Source organism: Musa acuminata, chromosome BXJ3-4, assembly GCF_036884655.1.
Source record: "Musa acuminata AAA Group cultivar baxijiao chromosome BXJ3-4, Cavendish_Baxijiao_AAA, whole genome shotgun sequence".
Lineage (NCBI taxonomy): Eukaryota > Viridiplantae > Streptophyta > Magnoliopsida > Zingiberales > Musaceae > Musa > Musa acuminata.
This window is the reverse complement of record NC_088352.1, coordinates 6,331,347-6,352,356: the sequence shown is the minus strand read 5'-3', so window position 1 is coordinate 6,352,356 and position 21,010 is coordinate 6,331,347. Positions and strand designations below refer to the sequence as shown.

The 21,010-nt window shown below is 39.3% G+C and overlaps 3 protein-coding genes, 1 long non-coding RNA gene and 1 other non-coding gene across 6 annotated transcripts; 4 read left to right on the top strand and 1 right to left on the bottom strand.

Annotated features, from left to right (window-relative positions):
• Positions 1-239: 239 nt before the first annotated feature.
• Positions 240-4,557, bottom strand: LOC103980934 (uncharacterized). 2 transcript variants are annotated; one of them, XR_010496165.1, is made up of 2 exons: positions 4,238-4,557; positions 240-4,107 (listed from the first exon to the last, which is right to left on the bottom strand). It is a non-coding gene; the product is annotated as an uncharacterized LOC103980934 (long non-coding RNA). The 2 variants fall into 2 exon arrangements; XR_010496164.1 differs by having other exon boundaries at positions 240-4,077.
• LOC135637146 (probable WRKY transcription factor 65) lies at positions 2,895-4,117 on the top strand. Its single transcript, XM_065149618.1, has 3 exons — positions 2,895-3,043; positions 3,144-3,281; positions 3,395-4,117. The coding sequence occupies exons 1-3, from the start codon at positions 2,895-2,897 to the stop codon at positions 3,924-3,926; spliced, it is 819 nt and encodes a 272-aa protein (XP_065005690.1). The 3' UTR covers positions 3,927-4,117.
• Positions 4,558-10,520: 5,963 nt separating the features above from the next.
• TRNAE-CUC (transfer RNA glutamic acid (anticodon CUC)) lies at positions 10,521-10,593 on the top strand. Its single transcript has one exon. It is a non-coding gene; the product is annotated as a tRNA-Glu (tRNA).
• A 2,143-nt stretch (positions 10,594-12,736) lies between these two features.
• Positions 12,737-16,514, top strand: LOC135636793 (uncharacterized). The gene is made up of 5 exons (XM_065148831.1): positions 12,737-13,134; positions 14,883-15,038; positions 15,141-15,273; positions 15,375-15,414; positions 16,022-16,514. The coding sequence occupies exons 1-5, from the start codon at positions 12,871-12,873 to the stop codon at positions 16,107-16,109; spliced, it is 681 nt and encodes a 226-aa protein (XP_065004903.1). The 5' UTR covers positions 12,737-12,870; the 3' UTR covers positions 16,110-16,514.
• Positions 16,515-16,664: 150 nt separating this feature from the next.
• LOC135636795 (ER lumen protein-retaining receptor A-like) lies at positions 16,665-20,475 on the top strand. Its single transcript, XM_065148834.1, has 6 exons — positions 16,665-16,967; positions 17,044-17,309; positions 19,500-19,615; positions 19,800-19,873; positions 19,954-20,017; positions 20,111-20,475. Exons 1-6 carry the CDS (start codon positions 16,877-16,879, stop codon positions 20,145-20,147), a joined length of 648 nt encoding a protein of 215 aa, XP_065004906.1. The 5' UTR covers positions 16,665-16,876; the 3' UTR covers positions 20,148-20,475.
• Positions 20,476-21,010: the final 535 nt, after the last annotated feature.

Sequence of the window (21,010 nt, the reverse complement as noted above, 5' to 3'; positions counted from 1 at the left end):
AATTCCCAGGGAAACCCTTCTTCCATTTTATATATATATATATATATATATATATATATATATATATATGTGGACCCGTGCACGGCCCAATTGCAACATAACACATGACATGCTTTTGGGTTATATTTGATTCACTTCAGCGATTCATTTGTGTTCGATATGAACAATGCGAATTGGAATGAGTGAGTCTCTCCATCTCACGGAAAGAACCAATCTACACAATCTTCTATCAGACAATAGATGTCAATAGAGAGACGCAGCACCATTATCAAAGCACAGCGAAGCCAACGAAGGCCACAAACAACAATGAGAAAGTTAGCAGCAGGCAACGAAGAAGAAGAAGAAGAAGAGGAATTCTGCTACAATCGATCAAAGGAGGAACTGCGTCTTAATGAGTTATCTAACAGCGCAGGCAACCGCATGAGCCCATGACTTGAGGTGCTGCTTCATGGCCAGGCCATCAGCAAGAGGAGGCATACCGCAACGACGAAGCCTGACATTCCCATCACAGTGCGCGAATCCACCGCAGCTCCGGCTCGCCGTAAGCACTCCACCATTCGACCTCAGTCCACGCAACCACACTTCCAGCTCTTCCAAATCCTTGACCTGCTCCTTCTCCTTGCAGCAAAATCTCTGATTTCTTCTCTTCTTCCCCTGCTTCCTCCTGTGTTCCGTGGTGTTGTAGGCTCCTGCTTCGCTGGTCCCTGCTTGTCCGGTAGTTCCTGCTTCTGATTCTTGGCATTTATCTGCTGCGGGAGTACAGTCTTTCTCTTGCTGCACACATGGGTAAGATATATCTGCGCTCTTGGGAACGGGAGAGGGAGGCGAAAGCATGTTGGCGAAGAACCAAAGAGAGTCCCAGGTGTGGAAGACCGCCTCGTCACCCTCGACCATGGTGGAGTCTCCACAGGAAGCTGCGGCAACGACGAGGAGATGAAGGACCCGAGGAGGGAGGCGGAGGCCACCCGCGGTTTGAATCGAGCGACTGCTTCTTCTTCGAAGCCACAACGGTTCAATTGCCACGTGACTCCAACCACAAAGTAAAGGTCGCATTATGTTTCGTGTACTCAGAATCTCTCCCCAAAACCTTATGATCCCATGTGGCCCCCGCAGTAGGTTACGTGTGAGCCACAAGTAACAGGAAGTTATTCGGGTAGAGTTCGGAGTAGATGTTTTTTGGACTCCGAAAGGTCGGTCCTACGCTCTGCTCTGTAGCCATCGCATTATTTGAATATAACAAGGAAAAATAACGACCGACATATGTATCGAATGTTAACTGTTATAATGTATGGATAGAAATACTCGCGTAGATGAGATATAATGACAAAATTAAAATAATAATTCGTTCCTTTTATTTCATGCGTAGCACAAGTTGAGCAACTTGGAAACGTGTATAGTTATTTTCCGGCGTTGCATACTTTGAATGACTTGTAACAACATGTTTTCTAACCCATCCGATGGGTTTTAGTCAATCCATGCGTGCATGAGAAATCTCGAGCAAGTCAATCTATGGGTGTCGACATCGGAACGGTAGAGAGCGACCAATTGAGGAAAATATTAACGAGAAGAACATTGGATCGACGTAGAATAGACTTGTGGGGTCTCCAGTATTTGCCCTTTTCCTTCTCGGAAAAGTAGAAGCATGACGACGACGAAACGTGTTTAACGCGACGAGGCGGCCATTTGGTAGAGATTGCTATCGCGCGTGTGGGATGCTCCTCATCTCGTGTCGGCCCAATGAAGTGGGAATTAGGATATGCGTGTACGATTAAAGCCATGTTTGGGTAGGATTTACTTTCCAAGGTATTGGCGGAAACCACCTCAAAAAGTGGAAGTGATACGATTAGACTTGACGACCGATCAGAGAGATTGAGGTCATACGGTGCCTTCCATCAGCCATCGATCTGATTCTTCCCACTCATTGAATAGAATCTAAGTGGCTCTTTAGCACCGGCGGTTGCGTTGACTTTCCGCTTGACAATACCAAATGTCGCTTTTGTCAAATAGATACAGCGCTGGCCACGTTGGCATAATAATAATAATAATAATAATAATAATAATAATAATAATAATAATAATAATAATAATAATAATAATAATAATACGGCCGGGAGCGGGAATGAGCCGCTTGATTTATAATTAAACCCATCGCTGACGTGAAGAAGAAAGAAAAAAAAGGCCAAGTTTCTTATGCACCAAGGCAAATGGCAAGGAAGATTTGCGTACCTGTGTGAGCTCAGACAGGGTCCAGACTCCAGGCTTTCTAGATGAAGGTGACTCGAGGGCGATGGATTCACCGGGTCCCACGGCATCCCGACTCACCAATAGCAGATGGGGAACTTATCCTCAAGACGAAATAGCTGTGAAAAGAGAAGATGATTAGCAAAAGCAAGTTGCCATCGTGAAGCTCGCCTCCCTCATGTTCCGGATCTCATCGCTTCAATAATAGAAGGGCATGGCTGGGGCTGCTACCACTAATATATTGGCATGATGGTGGGGACGGGCCTCTTGCAGTAGTTTAGGTGGAGTTATGTGCCCCCACATCGCTTCATCCTCTTCCTCTCCCCGTGCAGTCATGGCGAGCAACTCGTAGACAAAGTCTAGCCCAGGCGACCCGGCCATTATGTGCTTTTTTAATAGCTTGGATGTGCGCCTGCGATGACTACTAGAACTGCATCCTGTCCCCATCTGCTCCTCCACCCAACACCCTTCACCTCTCCCCGTTTCTCTTCTTCCTCTATCCATTCCCCAAGAAAGCTCTTTTGTGCCATGTTGGTGCAAAGCTCTCTTGTCCGGTTCGAGCAAAGTGAGTGATTGAGTGCTTGCCTTGGAGGATCAGCTGCGGAGCATATAGTTGGTACAGCTTTAATTATTTTGCTTCTTCGTGGATCGTAATGACCGGGAGCTGCAGCAACGAGCCCGGCGCATCCGAGGCGGACGAGGTCGGGGACGCATCCGAGGCCAACGATGGGAGGCCGGTGTCAGCTGGATCGACCGACGACTCGCAGCCCGTCCGGTCTTCGGCTCCATGTCCCAAGAGATGGTGGATCCTTCTTCTCCTTCGACAGCTATTCGATTCTTGTTCCGTGCCCTTCTTAGTGTTCTTGATTTACTGGCATTAAACTGGGATCGTGGATGAACAGCCGGCGGGCGGTGCAGAAGCGGGTGGTGACGATGCCGATCAGCGAGGCGAAGGGCGGCGGCGAGGGGGCTCCGCCACCGGATTCGTGGACCTGGAGGAAGTACGGCCAGAAGCCTATTAAAGGTTCACCTTATCCCAGGTTTGTACGTATTTTTTATTTTTTTATTTTACAGCTATATGGCACTAGAAAGAAGCACAAGGGAGATGGAGAAGAAGATGAAACCGATCTGGTGATTTTGATGGGACGTGCAGGGGTTACTACAGGTGCAGCAGCTCCAAGGGGTGCCCGGCGAGGAAGCAGGTGGAGCGGAGCCGCGTCGACCCAGCCGTGATCGTGGTTACCTACTCCTTCGAGCACAACCACACCTGGCCGGTCCCCAGGAACCACCACCACAAGCACGCCGCGGCACGACCCGAGGAGCAGCTGGGCCAATCCGGCACGCCGGACTCCGCGGAGCGCGACGAGAAATTCTCCGATCCGATCGCAGAGGAGGAGTCGGCGCTCACGGTCGACGCGCGTGGCGGCTTCCCGTGGTTTGCCGACGTCTGCTTCACGCCCTCGGCCTCCCCCTCCGTCGATAACTCCCACGAGCTGCTCTACGGGTCGGTCATCTTCGCCGGGGCCGCGGCCGCGCTGCCCGAGGAACTGGAGGAGCAGGCCGCGGGGGGAGGCGGGGGGGGCGAGGAGGACTCGCTGTTCGCCGGGCTCGGAGAACTGCCGGAGTATTCGGTGGTGCTCCGCCGGGGGCTGGTGCCGGCGTCGTGGCTGGGGACCACCGGGTGACGGTCACCCCCGCCGTCGATCCGATCGAGAAGAGCAGCCGTGCGGCGTACGATTGGCGGATCTTCCTTCCTTTGTAGTTGACGTACATAGATCGTCCTCTTCTTGATTTCTTTTCCCCTTTTCCGGCTTCTTCCCTCTTTATCTTTTTTACCTACACGTTGTTGGCTCCAATAATGAATTCCTGTTATACATATGCTTATTTTGGAATCGTCCATGGGAAAGGTGATGTATAAAAATAATAGAAAATTAATTAGAGAAGAAGGAAATAATTGAACATTTGGACCCATCAATCTACGAGTGTTAGGATCAACCTTTCAGGTTTCAGTAGCCACTGCGTGGAGACCCTTTTTGCTCTCCCATTATAATTGTTTGCTTGTTCACAAGCACTTCCTTATCCACTGCTACAGTCAGGAGCACTCGGACTTTTCCCATGGGCGGCAACGAACATCTCGAAGCTGAGCTGTATGATTCCCTGAGCCTAATCAAACCATCAAGGTTCAGCTGGAAAAGGTGTCACCATGGGCGTCAGCATAGGATAGATTATTGATGAAAGCTGGTAGAACAACACTTGTTTATGCTAACGAGGTCATCCATGTGCTTATACTAAATAATAATGGGATGTAGCTTGAGGCGCAGGGCAAAGGCATGACGATTCAAAAGCAAACAAATGAAGCACGTACAGTGACAGGAGGTGAGAAGATAACACCAAAGAAATGGTACCCGATTAGATAAACATCCTTGTCTCCGTCACTTCAGCTGCATTTGTGAGATGCATTCTTGGACAGCGGACGCAAGGTGGATGCTGCCATCTCACCATCCCAACTTAAATCACGTGGGGCCCTGCATGGTGCCCTAACGCGTGGGCAGTGCTGATGTGGTGCGACCTCATTGGGTTTCCTGTGAGAGCCCAACAAGCAATATAATATTTTGCTGCACGACATAAAATCTCACTTTCCTATCCAATAATTAAACTCTGCTTGAACTCAAACTTCTGGAAAAAACTGAGGTACCTGAAATCGACTTTAAGTCTATCTGTCTGCCATTCTTCTGTACTAGATGAACTCCGTAGAAGCAGGAGCAGATGAAATCTCTTCCCTAAGAGAGGCAGCAGCCTTGTAGGAAGGGGAGGAAACAAAAGCTACCGGAAGAAGACAAAGAGTGTCTCCACTAAGGACCATTTAATTTCCTCCAGCTGCTACGAAAGGACAAATGTGGAGTGCCATTCCATCCTTGACAAAGAGTGGGCATCTCCCAGCTCAGACTCCATTCAAACGCTGCTACTAGTCTCATCTCCGTTCAAGTTTCATGCTCAGGCCTAATGTAAATCTGGATGTTCAGCATGTCTTGATCTTAAGGGCATAGTCGTAGTCATTACCTTCCGGTGATGGTAATTTTCCTGCCTGTTCTTCAAATCAACCATGACCAAACCTCAACAATCACGACCGAGTCTGAACAAACTTATTTTTGCCATATCCATGTCAACCAATATCACGAGAAAGCACACTTTGACATAAAGAATCCAGCCAAGGAAAATTCTGTATCACCAAACGGATCCAGAAATGGCTAATGAACAGGTTGTTGATATTTTCATGACGATTCCTTGGCTCATCAGGTCTTTATCATGAGCGAGATGCTGCTCCATGGTAGGGCTCTTTGCCAAATAGCTCTGAAAACATAAACATGATAACATTTTGCACCTGCAAAACTACCCCATCATGTTTCAATCAGAACCACATTTTGAAAGGGCAAGAATTCAACTCCCACTCTCATCAAACAAAAGAATTTATTTTTCAAAGGAACAAATATGAAACATCAAATACCAAATTCACCTGTAACAGTATCCTATATTGAGAATTTTCTAATGAAAAATCTTGCTAGATGATCTGATACTTGGTTCCATTTCTGCCCCTAATTTATACATTTTTGAGATTTTGACCTCATGGTACTGCTATAATCTACAGCATATACAAGACAGGTGATTGTACAGGAAACAAAGCATATTTCGATAAAAAGAATCCTTACAGCATGTAGATTCTAGCTGATAATACAACAAAAAAGTTGAAAGTTAATGAACAATCAATCCAGATTTTAAATTCAATCTATGGACAGCTTATGCATAAAGATCACTAGTCTCGTTGATTTTTCATAGTTTGTTTTTATAGAGTGACTTTTGTGGAAAATGAATGATACAGACTTACAAATCAGCAATTCGTTCTTCACTGCACAAAACATTCCAATGCTACTCCATGGACCATAAGTTCATGCTTGTGATTTTTAGCATTCTATGACAGCCTATTTGTTAAAATTTACATAAAAATTGATCTCTTTCCTAATAGCTTAACCTAAATCAAGTAAAAGTTTATCATGATATTAGTGCAGAAGGTAGTATGTCTGTCTCCAAGCCATGCAACACAATATCTTTCCTATTTAATTCAAGTTCTACATGTTAGGCTTGGCCTAATGTTTCCAAAACTGTTATGTCTATAAATCAGAACATCCTGCCTCATCTACTAAGTTGAGCTTGCACCATTAACTTACACTTGGGTTTACATGTTAAGCCTAATCTGGCTTGCATATCAGCATGGATGTTAAATTTTAAATATAAAATGGTCTATCTTCTAACAGCTTAAGCTTTTGTAAGCCTTAAATCAATAGATCCTGTCTCATTTGTTTACTTTAACTTGCACTTGGATCAACGCATCAACCTAATCCAGCTTGCACATGAGAGAGGATGATGTGGCTTAAACATAAATCGGTCTCGTACCCAACTGCATAGTTGGAAAGCCAACTAAAGATTTATCATTATTTTCTTACAGAATACTTTGTTAGCCCTTGCCACCATATTGAAAGAAAAACTTCAGATTTAAATAGCAAAAATGCATAATTACGGAATGATCGATAGTATCCAACTTCTACGATATCTCAAGATCTATATAAGAAAACATTTTCAGTTTTTATGATCTAGTGTTGATATGCACTTTGCGCAAATTCAACCTCAAATCCACCCAACAATTTCATCACTACTGCAAAATACTGTGTTCAGCACTTCTAACTGCAATATTCACATATCCCACCAAAGTCCTTAAGAGAAACACTGAGAGAAATTGTTATGTATAGCACAAATTAATGCACTACAGCTTACCATCTAATGTCATGTAACTTCGTGTTCACAAATGACACTAATTAGTGTTGTCAAATCCATGATTTCCAAGAAGCTACAATGAGAAACCATATGTTTAGCAAATTTGCAAAGTATTGTAAGTTCCTTAGTTTATCATGAACTATATACAACATGCTAAGTTAGCGACTTTAGCTGGAATTGTCAGGGAAAGGATTTGATGTTGATTTTCAATAAAAGGTATTAAGGTAATTCAAAATAAAGAGTTTAAATAAAAGAAACAAAGGCATTCTAGTGTTGTATGGAAAAGTGCACAGGCATCAAAAGCACAACTTAAGCAATCACAATTAACCATCACCTAACTTGAGCAGCAGCCAACTTATTTTACCGGAGAAACATCATGTTTCACTTTTATCCTCTCTCCTTTACTAGGATTGCAGATGATGCATCATCACATGCCTTAACTGCCTTCTTGCTCACACAATATGGTAAATTTGAGTCCAAGCCTCTGAAATGCATTATGCACATTCATTTCTTCTGGTGCAGAAGTTTCCATGAAACGCAAAGATTCCCTCTCTGAATAAGCCATGTCATTTTCAGTAGAAAAGAAACAAGGTGATGGAACTATGACTTGTTTGTGATGAGCATCACAACTATATTTGGATCTGTGCCTAAGTCAGCTCAATGTTTCCAAGTGTAGCACATCTTGTTACATCATAGACTAGCAATGCACCTACAGCTAAGCGCAGGTGAGTGGTGACAGCACGATACCTGCAATTACATGTAGGATTATGCACAGATTAGCATTTTACACTCTGTCCAACTTGTGCTGGACAGTTGCATGTTTCATGGTAATGTTGTGAGCTGAAGAGGAACTGAACAAGGGTAAAAATGAGGACCTTGCTGCATGGTCTCAAAACATATAGGCACTAGAAAAATTATGCATTACTTCCCTCATGGGCACTTTGTGTTACCTATTGCTCTATCAAAGACTATGTTGTAGGTCAACACCATTATGTGGTTCTGTATCAACAGAAATTTCTGTAAGTCACCATCACATGATACCATGATGTGGGTCCAAATCCAATACGCCAATCTATTTGTTTATTCCAGAAAAATGATGAACATTCTAAATTTTTAAAATGTAATGTCTACATGAGATTTAAACATAATTCACACACAACTTTCTCTAATTTTCTCCCATGTATTCATCCTAAAGCAATAACAAGTATTAAAAGAATACCAAATTATTAAGCAACTGACCTGCTGAAAGGACGAGGACAAATAATATAGAACTAAAGAGTTCTCATCAATGGACTCACATTTAAGCTAAGATCAGACAACAATTTTCAGAAGAAAGCAGATCAATAGTAAGAACCTTGATTGAAGTGAAAAACTAGACCTACGACTGGCAAATGAATCATGTATATTCTTGCCCCTGCACAACCCTCTCACTGCATCCAAATGGATCCAAATTTGAAACTAAAATAATTTAGGGAAAGATAAACAAGATATGCCATTTGAGTTAAAATGTACTCTCGTGAAGGAGCCTCAGCATTATAGATACAGGTTGTGCTACAGCCTTATATTAAACAAGTATAGGAAGTAAACAATAGTCATCACATTTTCAAAGATTAGACAGATCATAAGGACCTTCACATGTAAAAAACCAGTGCACAAATGGCAAACAAAAGATATTATTTTCATCCATGTAAGCAACCCATTTACAAACTCACTGGTTCTACATTAGTCCAAATTCAAGTATACATATATTGATTGGATAAAATTTTACAAATTTAAGTTAAAAACTATTTTCTTGAGGTAACCCACAATATTCTACTCTATAGAAGGATCACATTAGTTACATTGTCTAAACAAGGCAAGGAAATAACAAAAAGAAATGGGAGTACAGGATTTCGATGTCCAAGAAATGCTAAAAAATAGTGTGTCAACTGAAATGAAGAAGATTGAACCTTAGGCCAGTTCCTTCATATGGGAGTAGACTTTGCTAGCATCGGGAGATTCCATACAGTCATTTCTATATTATGTGCGCATCTTATAGTTATAAAAATTTCATACCAACCATAAGTGAAGGTTTTCAGTTCCTCTCCTCAAGTGGGTGCATCTTCGGTGAGCCTTAGAAGTTCTGCGACTTGTTCTCCAGGAACTGATGCAGCATGATGACTGATATCTAGCCTTAAAAGCCTTCCCCAACTTTAAATCCATCCACTTCCTTGAGAAGAAAAATCAAGCACGACAGCCTGACATCCGCAGATACAATCATGCATCAGCGTCGCACTAACCTTGTATTCCACATTTGCTAGTTCCATACGACGCAAAGAACAGGTTAGAATCAGAAGTCAGTGATAGCAGGAACGTGTTTCTTCGATGTCCCTCGCAAGTCAAAAAGAGAAGGAGAAACTAGACCCACGGAATCTGATCATGCTCCCTTCTGTGGCATCGGTCGCATGTCCGACGCTACGATTTAAATCTAACAAGAGTTCTCCTAATTTGACCGAATGACGAGATGTGAGCACCACATCGGCGCCCATACTTGGAAGATTTGCGTGAAATCTTACTTCAAGCACGAAAAAATCCCATCTAAGAGCCCGGAAACCCTACCTAAAAGCAGAACGGAAATCAGGTAAACAGACCTCAACGATGGAGAGGAAGTGAAGGATAGAGGACCTCTCCTGGCCAGCGGTGTCCCGAATCCGGGCCTTGATGACCTTGAGACACCGACGAACAAGCTGCGGTGACGGGCGAGCAGGTTAGCATTGCGCACTCCGAGAGTCGCCGACGAGGCGGACATAGTTGAAGACGCTCTCTGGCGCGGGCCAGTGATTTTTTTGGCGCTGCGTTTTGGTGAGAATATTTATTTATTTATTTAAACAGGGAATTGAAATGGATTATAAAATAAAATAAGACTTTATAATAATTTTAAATAGGTTTTACACTAATATTTTTATTATGATGGTCAAAATACTATAATGAGCAAGAAACTTTTTGATGGATAATCTGAATATTTTTTTGAGCTGGGAGAGCTATTTTCAGAAAAATAAAAATTATTATTATTATTATTATTATTATATATATATATATATATATATAATAATAATAAGCTATTAGTATACTACTCCTACTCCTTTATCCTATAAAATTAAAATTAAATTAAGTACTTATTAATACCCAGAGCTAGCTTGAATTAAAAATATATAGCACAAATATTTGACATATTAAAAGTCAAGAATAAAATATATGAATATGATCAAATCGGCTTTTGACATCTGTTCTGCATAATCGCTATCTACTAATTAACATCAATTTATTCTAATCAAATATTAGAGACTACCATAGGAGGATTCCGATATACTACTATACAAATATATTACCATAATACGAATATATGGCTATTCGATGTACTATTTACATGTAAAAGAGTTAAATATTTTATTTATATGATAACCTTTCAACGATCCGTTGTAGTCTAGTTGGTTAGGATACTCGGCTCTCACCCGAGAGACCCGGGTTCGAGTCCCGGCAACGGAATTCTCTTTTATGGTTTTATTCGTGTTTTTGTGGTTTGTTATTTCTTTTCGTGCAACATCCAACCTTTTTTGTTTCAGTTTTTTATTTAACTTTTCATTTATCTGTGTTTTGTTTTCCGCTATCTGTTTTTTTTTGTAATGAACATTTTTTTATTTTATCCCCGATTATTTTTTTTAAATATATTTTTTTATTATTTTCTATTTTATCTATTCGTGGTATGTTAGGGAAAAAAAAAAAATTGATGATGTCTAAGTTACGATGATGTCTAAATTAGCTGCACGTGATTTGGATATGTACGTATGAAGCGTTTGTCTTCGAACGGTCACTTATATAATCACATGTCCAGCAATCATTGTTAGGTCATGTATAATTAAATATGTTAAATCATTATTTTGATTAGTCAAAATTAAAATGATATAATTAAAATAAAATTATTTTGCTAAAAGGAGGAAGAGATTTTCGGACGAGTATAAATTAGTGGATATTTATTTAAGGATGATTTTTGAGAAAATATTAGTATTTCTCAATCGACACCTTTATTTTTTTTATATAAATAGGACTCTTAATTTAAAATAAATACCTAAATTGTTTCTCAAAAACTTTTCTACTTATTATGGTGTCCTGAATTGTTATAATATTTTTGACGCATTACAATATTTAAGTCACAACAATAAAAACACTGTAAAATATATTTAAAAATATTATAAATAATTTAAATATATTTTTAACCTCAATTAGATGAATTAAAAGCTTAAAAAATATGATATTGTAATTATCTATGAGCAATGACAATAAAAAAGGTAAGTCATTTATAATATTTTTGTAATAATATTTATAATATTTTAGCATAATAATAAAATATTATAAATATTATTGAAAAATATTATAAATGAGTCAAATAAAAATAGTGTAACGGTTGAAAATTGATTTTAAAATAGATACAAAAATTTGAGGGGTACTTTGGGTTTTCCAAATTAATGGTATTGTTAAAAAAAAAGAGGAATATGAGAAATACTCAAAATATTAGTATTTTCTAAAAAATAACTTTTATTTAACTAATTAATATGGAAAGGGGAGAAAAGTTAGAAGAAAAAAAGAGGCAATAGATGGATATTTATTGAATTATTTAGTGATTAAAAATTTTATTTTAGTTTGAAGGACGATCTACGTGTTTAATTAATCTTATATTTAAATATAATTATATTTTTTGTTAATTATTATAAAATAATTATACGAAGTGTTGTCATAAAATTGATATGCGGCACTGGTCATATACGAATATGCATCAACATTTGTTCTTTCATGTAAACATCATTATTTTGACACTATAACTCCTTACAACGTATAGACGTTGTCATAATATCTCAATAAAACTATGCTTATATTTATATAGACCATAAGGCTCCATCATTGATGAAATTATTTTCACTATAGATTAATTTTATAATTATAATAAATATAAAATTAAATCTTTGTTGAGAGATCTAAAATAATGCATGCTATTACGAGCTACATCTAATATTAGTATCATAGTTACTTTAATTTATCGATTATTATAGTCACTTATGTATAATAATCTGGCATTCATTCCTAAAAGGAGTCTTGAGTTTCTTTTTCTCCCATCCTCCTCTTCGAGGGGATTGTTTGATCAATCCCTCACACACCAATTTTTTATATTTGTCTCGTGCCTCGATCTTTAAGAATCAAACGTATGATCTAAATTTCTCCAACATCAACATATGTGACTAAATCAATGGGATCATAAAAGCATAAAGGTTAATCATATTGAATATGATTCGGAGGATTCCATTTATAGAGAAAGTCTATTCGAAAATAAATTAAGAAAAAAATATTAAATAGGATTAGTTAAAACTATCAATATTATTAATGTGATAGCATTATAAGCATACCACATGCCATCAAGATTGTGAAATGAGCTGATGCTCTGTCCCGATGAGGCCTACCATTTATGGACGTGTCGAGGAGCGGAGTTGAAGGGCACAACCGGTCTCTTTCTGGGCTCCAAATCCCGCGCCTAGTCCGAGGCGCCAACCAGGGAGTATCATCTTCCCGAATGGCCAAGCTACGGGGCCCACGGTCTCTACCAATGGAAAGGACGAGGTCTTGGATCGAAGCCGCCCACCCCCCCGTGAGCGTGGCCTGCCGTGGCGGTTCATCCGCAATTATTGGGCAGCTGCGGGCCTGCGGCTGCCGCCTCTTCGTCGTCGTCACCGGTTATATAGCCTTCTCCGCTTCCCCTCCTCCTCTTGTGATACTATGGATGCCCTGGGAAACGGGGGAGGATTCTGGTGGTGGCAGTTTTCCCCGCGCGACCGCAAGCACCGTCCCCGGAGGAGGCCCAATTCCTCCTCCTCTTCCTCGGAGTCGATCGATCTCGGCGAGCGTGGGTGGTTTCTCGCCGACTTCCCCCTCAAGCAAGCTTCCATCGCCGCCTCCCTCACCCTCACCGGTGACACCGTGGCACAGCTGAGGGACCGCTTCCTCGTCCACGCCCGCCGCCCGTCCGATTCCGATGACAAGGTCAGCTCCCGGCACTGATGATGAATGTTTAATTAGGTATGGTCTAGAAACCCTAGTTTCCTCCTCTTGTTTACTGTCAGTTTCTTGCGCTTGCTACGTGGTGCGGGTAGCATTCGATGAAATGGCTGTCTTTGGTATCTAGGTATATTTGCTGCTTACGCTACGTGTTCTGGACCTCCTTTCAAGCAGAATGTAAATTGAGTGTATTTGTCATCCATCAAATGCCCATTTGGGGCGACTTAAATATCAGACGACGAGGGCTGTATTGGCTTTCCGAGGCCCCCGCTCGTTTTGTGGCTTGTATGAAAGGATTTGCACCACAGATCCTGTTGTTACCTTAGTAGATCAATACCTTTTTATGCACTATGAATGTTCTCCTGCAGCAGTCTCCGTAAACTAAACTTTGTGATGCACATAAGTTTGTTGATGAAATGTCCATTGGACTTAAAATTCGTATGCTTCCGAACTTCACCTATAAATGCAAGCATACACCAATTTTCTTCAGTTGAGATGAAAGGCTTGGGTAACAACTTTTGTTTATCTCGTTAAAATTCATTTCTTATAATACCATTTCTAGACACATTTTTGTGTGCATATGGAGAGCTCTATTATTTTTATATCTTTGTTTTTTTACCTCTTTGATACTCTAAAGTTCATGGATTACTATAACTCATTGCCAATTTTGACGATTCTTCAATTTTAGTTCTCCTTCATCCATGTCTTCCTTGGTCCTTCAAGCAACTCCTTGCCTTGAAGGTTTATTTTTGAAGTGTTCCTGTAGAGTTGTTCAGTTGAATCGCTCTATAATGCAGCCTTTGGTTGCTCATCAGGTTCTCTTGGATTGTACATCTTTGAAAAAGTTTGTGTAGCTTCTATTATCTCTGAATTAGGTGGGATTTTGATCCTCTCAATCTTCTTTGTTTTGTTACAAGATCAGGATTCAATAATAGTGGCATATATTCTTTATATATTGCAAGTGAAACCTATTCAGATAAATCATATCGCCCTTAGCATGATGATCCATTTATTCTCCTGCTTTCTCTGAATCTGATCCACTAAATATTTAGCTAGCTCCTCATGGTGATACAAGTTAATATAAATAGCAGTTATTACTAGAAAATTCTATATGCATATGCATGGACACTAGCTGGTGATCAATGTTCCTTTCTTTAATAGTATAAGACCTATGAATGCTTGGAGATTGATACTTATTGGGGTGTATGCCTTGTACTTCTTCAGTTGTCCCCAGTTAGTGATTTATTAGTGATTTATTAGTGATTTCTCTTCCACTGAATTTGCTCAATATATGCATATTTTTTGTAGAAAGGGCAAACATCCTTACCTCTGGAATTGAGACATTTACAGGGAGTTGCTTTATTAGCTGCTGCACCACTGCATGCCACTGAATCTGCAGCACCATTCCCTTCATGACAAATATGCATGCAGTGCAGATGAATCCTCCTACAACATCATAGATGAATAGAAAGACAATAATCTCCTTTCATAATCATTGATTCAACAAACTTCTCTGTATATTGAAATGATGATTCATATGGTGCCATGCCTTGTATATCATAAAATTTTTCAGACAGTGCTATGCAACTGCGCTTTAATATGCCTGTTTGTGATGAATATTTTTCTTAATTGAATATTATATTCTTGGTTATTTGTTTGAATTTACATTATTTATATCTTAGAACTGACACATAATTTGTTTTTATAATATAATATCAGCACTTTTCTTGTAGGAAATAGTTTCAGCACTTTTTTCAAATCATGATTGGCTTCGTGCACTGCGCATGGCTTCCTACGGGTTTCTTCTTTATGGTCCAGGTTCTTATGCTTGGTATCAGTTTCTTGATCATTGTATGCCCAAGCCAACTTTTGTGAACCTGTCAATGAAGGTAACTTTTTGTTTGACTATTGAACGAGTAACATCACGGTCAACTTTCTAGATCACTTGATTTTTAAGTGGATTTTCATTTAGTTGCTTCATCCTGTGTTAGGTCATATTGAACCAGATTGTACTTGGTCCATGTGTTATTGCTGTGATTTTTGCTTGGAACAATTTGTGGCTTGGGAAATTAGCAGAGTTACCATCCAAGTATCAAAAAGATGCCCTTCCTACACTTCTCTATGGTGATTGTCTTCTTCCAATTTTTTTGAATTGCTCCTTGTTTCTATTGGCAGATATATCATGATAACTCAACTAATTTAATGTTTATGTTATCTCAATGCAGGTTTTAGGTTTTGGATTCCTGTCACTATAGTTAATTTCACGTGAGTTACGTTGCCTATTGCTCGAGAATATCTTCTACAGTAGAAATCATGGTGCTTATCTGTATATGTTAAAAGTTGGTTTACAAAATTTTAATGTTTTATCAAATAAATGCACTAATAATTGAGTCCATACAGCTCTTCTTTTTGCTTACTGTGGAAAGTCATGCAAAAATTTGGATAAACTTGCTTGTATTATTAGAGCAGCCATCTTACGCTCTTCACTTGATTTAAAACCGTATAATTTACCTTGGTCAGATTGAACATCCTTGTCACAATGACCACAGCATGTATAATGTGGTGTTGAGCCTTGCCATGTCGTGAAGAAGATTAGAAGTTATGCAATCTTGTCACTACTTCACCTGAATATGTATGTATTCCAACATAATATTCATGTTGACAAGGGTTGCCTTTGTTTAAACCATTACTTGTTAAAGCCTCTAATGCCAATGAAAACTGCATATTGCTTTTGTTTAACCTTCAATTTGTTCATGATGCCTGCAAGTTCTTTTTTGGCTTAAGGAAGTCCATTTGCTCGATAGAATCGTTATCTGCATCGGTTCGGTCATTGATAATCATAGTAACTATAACACCATGCTTTATTTTTCAGGGCCATCCCTCTATCCGCCCGTGTTGCATTCATGTCTACATGCTCCATATTCTGGAACTTCTATTTGTCAACAACCATGAGCAAGTAATCGGATAAAGCCCTTGGGCAGCAAATGGCGATGCTTGCTTCCGTAATTCGTGGAGTTAAATGGCTTCTGTGTACTGCATCTCCAGCTTTTGGTTGAGCTTCGTTTCTGAGTTGCACAAGGGTTGTCATGCATCACACCTTCAGAATTTCCAGACAACTATGAAGAGTTTCGAGGTTATTCTAATCCGTTATCGTAGTTTCATCAAGAACAAAGAACATTCTTTTTCTGATGTTCATTTCTTTCTGGTAATTTGGGGAGTTTTAGTTTGTAGTTCTCAGTTTTCGGACAATAGCGTTATGTATCTCGCTGTCTATCAGTTCCTTTGTCCTTGTAAGCTCACACCTCCTTAATCGTGTCCGTGTTCGTTTGTTTTATAAATATAGCCAGTATTGATTGCATAGTGTAGACATCAGACCAATAAATTACTAAAGAATAAGGTATGAATTGATACATCAGACCAATAAAATTCGAGAATGCTGCATAGACAAGCTTTGAAATATAGTTTCTTCTTTTATTAATTGCATGCCGAAGAGACGCGGTGACCAGAGACGAGGCATTTCACGTTCTCTTCGCCAAGCTGCCACGTCGACCCCTTTGCCCTTTCCTCACCGGACACAGTTTCCGCTTCCCCCCTTCTCATACGTTAGTTGACCCTAACAGCAAAAGGGCCGACCACTTTCTTCTCCATTTACCCTTAACCCTAACGATCCACCTGCCGTAGCGAACGATCTCGCGGTCACCCTCACCCCTTCTCTGCCACCGCCGTCATGAACGCCTTCCGGTTCGCCGGCGACATGTCCCACCTCTTAAGCGTCCTCCTCCTCCTCCTCAAGATCTATGCCACCAAGTCTTGCTCAGGTTATCCCCCGGCCTCGAATCTCCTCTAAGTCGTTCCTGTGAGAAAAACTCCCATCTTTGGCCGTTTTGGTGCTAGGGATCTCGCTGAGGACGCAGGAGCTGTACGCGCTGGTGTTCTTGACCCGCTACCTGGATCTCTTCACATACGTCGTGTCGGTGTACAACACGTTGATGAAGATCGTCTTCATTTCTAGCTCCATCGCCATCGTCTGGTGCATGACGTTTCACCCCGTGGTGCGGCGGACATACGACAAGGAGCAGGACACATTTCGGCATTACCTCCTCGTTGGTGTCAGTTTGGTCCTCGCGCTGCTTTTCCACGAACGATTCACGATCCGCGAGGTGCGTCTACGTGATCCCTTCTTCGATTCAGTTCATGTTATATTTCTGTTCCCAAGCTTCAATATTTTGGAAACGGCACCGCCTTATATTGATATCCCAATAGTCAATTAGAGGTAATTTACCACATAACTTGGGATGATGGCGGACTAGTGTGGAACACAACTATTCATCGTTATTCTTAATAATGGAGCTTTTGAGATGGCTTGAATGATGACTATATTAGCAATGGCCAATTACCGCAACAAAGAAATGAGATGTTCACAAAAATACATGTCTAGACATTCTGAATTGGTGCAAAGAGCAATATTTCAGGGGTGTATGAATCTTGGTGGGCTCTGTTTAGGAGATTTATAATTTGCACTTGGGATGTAATCAAGGTATCTCATGGAGACTACATGAAATTCTTGCTAAATAATACGATAAGCAATTCATCATGTGCCATTTAGTGGTTTGTTTTTAAAAAGCACATAGAAGAATAGAAGAGAAGACAAGAGACAGGAGAATTAAAGAACAGAGGGCAAAGATGAGGAAATCTGGATGAGGAAATTAGACCTGCAGAATGTTCAAACTGAAAACCTTTATTTTCTTAATTCTCCAACTAAATGTATTATAGCACAATTCCCCTAAGCAAACGGTCATTTCATTATCATCTTGTCACCACCCTTTACTTGACTTGTACTCGTATTAGGTGTGGCCTGCATAAATTAATTAGTCAATGCCATTGACAGCCTCTTTCCCACTTGTTCTAGTTGCATTGACACCTAAGACATTTTGAGTAGGTATAAGACTCCATCATGTGATAACTAAAATCAACTGGATTGGGAGAAAGATAAGAATAGCTGACCATGTACCTTTCCTTTTTTGGATTCTTTCTAGTGCAGTTGACATTTTCAGATTAAGAGCAGAAACTGAATTCTATTGAATTGTAATCAGATGATGTGAAAAAGAATATATACGACTGAGTAGAAGCAGCTCAAATGGAACTATACCATAAAGTGATTAAAGTTGAGACTTAAACCTGATGGATCTGTTGGGCATCTAATTTTCCTTGACAGATCTGAACTGGCCTTCTACTTTTTGCCTTATTTGACTGCATGATTCAACTTGCCAGCTCCTTATCTGCACATCCAATTTTATTATTGAACAAGAAGATTGGCAATTCTTGAACTTTTAGATGCTAGTTAGGTCGTTTTGTCTATTCTTAACTTAGTACTTACCTCAATTTCTGAATCCTAATCCTTCCTTTTTATCCTAAAATGATATACATAGTCTATCTCCATGACTGTATTGCCATGACGTTGGACATGCCATTACCTTGGTTAACTTACAAAACTCTGCTTTGTATTATTGCAACTAGACCAAGTTGGTTTATGTAAGAGCCTGTTTAATGCCAGCTGATCACTCACTTATCAAGTATTAGAACTCTTTCCTTGGACAAATATAATCATGGCAAGAGGGCTATTCTTCGTCTCGGATGAGTTGTATATTTCTGCTGCATTAGTTCTTGAATAATAGTCCAGATAATGGCCACTTTGGATAGATATAATAACAACATTGATGGTTTTATTTTTCACTTGTCATCAATTATTACATTGCCTTTTGGGTGTACATAAAGCCTAGGAGAAATGCCTTAAGGACTTGGTAATCAATTTTTAAAAACATATAACTTAACATGCTTATGTAAAATTTCTCTTAAGTGATAGTATGACCTTGTTTTATTAGATGACATTCTTCAGTGGAGTAGTCAAATGTACATTTGGTTGCATAGGAAGTTTGTGGAAAATTGTTTAATCTCATTTTTCTTTTTTGATGCTTGTTTAATAGAAAATAAAATATTTGGATAATTGACTTCCAGATTTCCGATAGTTGATTATTTATTTTCCAGATTTTGTTTGATAGAAAACGAGAAGTTCTTCAAAATACTGCTAGTTGTTAGTCAACTATTTTCCCTAAAGATACTAGTATTCTTTTTTCTATGCTCCAACTACAATTGAGGGTAAACAGAAACCATTTTTTTTCCCTTTCTTCAGTTCAAGCAATCTTTTTATGTTCCTTCTGGGGAAATGAATTGATCTTCAAACTTTAGGCCCTGTAATGCTTGTTTACTTGTTTTCTGATGGCTCTTGTTTCTGCCTAATTTCCATGTATAACATTATTACTCTTTTAATTCTTTTACTGGTCCATTTGTAGGTATTTTGGGTGTTTTCCATATTTTTAGAAGCGGTTGCAATTCTTCCTCAATTGATTTTGCTTCAAAGAAGCAGAAATGTGGATAATTTGACTAGCCAATATGTCTTATTCCTGGGGTACTAATACTTATCTTCATCGATACTTATTCAAGTTCCACTGTTCTCATAATCTTTCTTTGTTTAGTGAAAAAGTTATGTGTTTGACTCTTCTCAGTCTTTTCCTGTTCTTTCCTGACTAGCTTGCAACTTAATACCTGTTACCTACTTACGTGTTTCCTTAGATTTTGTTCCTTTTCCTCAGGGCTTATCGTGCATTTTATATTCTCAACTGGATTTATCGCTATGTCACAGAAGACGATTACAGTGCCTGGATTGGTATAGTTACATCATGGATATTTGATATGGATTTGTCGTTAAAAGTATATTTCTCTCTCTGAATCCATTGCTTTTTGCAGCTTGGATTGCTGGTGTTGTCCAGACAGGTCTCTATGCCGATTTCTTCTACTATTATTTCATAAGGTAGAGATATGATTGAATGTTAAAATTATGTGCACCATATTATCAAAGCATTCATGAAATCAGTCACTTATTGGTATTGTGTTGGATTCGCAGCTGGAAAAACAATGCGAAGCTTCAACTCCCTGCTTGAACCCGGTGCGGAAGCAGATTATACAATCTTCAACATAGTAAATATTTTAGATCTGAGTTTACTTACAAAATACTTGAAGCTTGAAGATCTGCCATCAGACGTCGAAAATTTTGGACCATGGTCCATTATCAAACTGTCATACTGATGCCACTAGAGATTGTAAAGCTCTTGTTATTTTACTGTTTTTGTCATTTGTCGAAGCATAGTGCTCAAAAGCTAACAGATCACTGATTGATATGCCTAGTTCAGTGATTTCTGTACCTATGGCTGTTGTCATCAGAAAGAGTTACGACAGCAGATTCTAATACAAATTAGCATGGTATGATCACTTCTGTTCTTCTGAATCTAGTTTTTGATGATGCAAAGTGTTATAAATGGACCTTCAGATGATTAAACCAAGTGTTCTGAGAACTTTCATGACTTATATTTATGTGCTGCCTTTCAACTCTCAAACTGCTAAATGCAGAATACGCAATGGTCAAACCTGTGGAGCAGATATTAATGCGACTTGGTGTGTGTGCTGTCGACCGATTCGAGCAATCAAAATGATCGAGGAAAGTTCATCTTGGAATTCAATCTGCTGAGTTATATCCCAAACAATAATAACATGCAACACTGTTATGAATAATTGATGCAAGCATGAAATGTTGGAAGCAAGAAGAAATATATTTTGATTGGCAACAAAGCGATAATTACATATTATCCTTGTAATTAGTTATTTTTAATATATTTAATATTTTAATATTTTATATTTTTAAAAATTATATTAAAATTTTTATATTTATGAAAGTAAATTATTTAATTTAATTTTTTTTACATCGTCAATTCTGTTAACGAAAATACCATACATATCGGTGATAAAT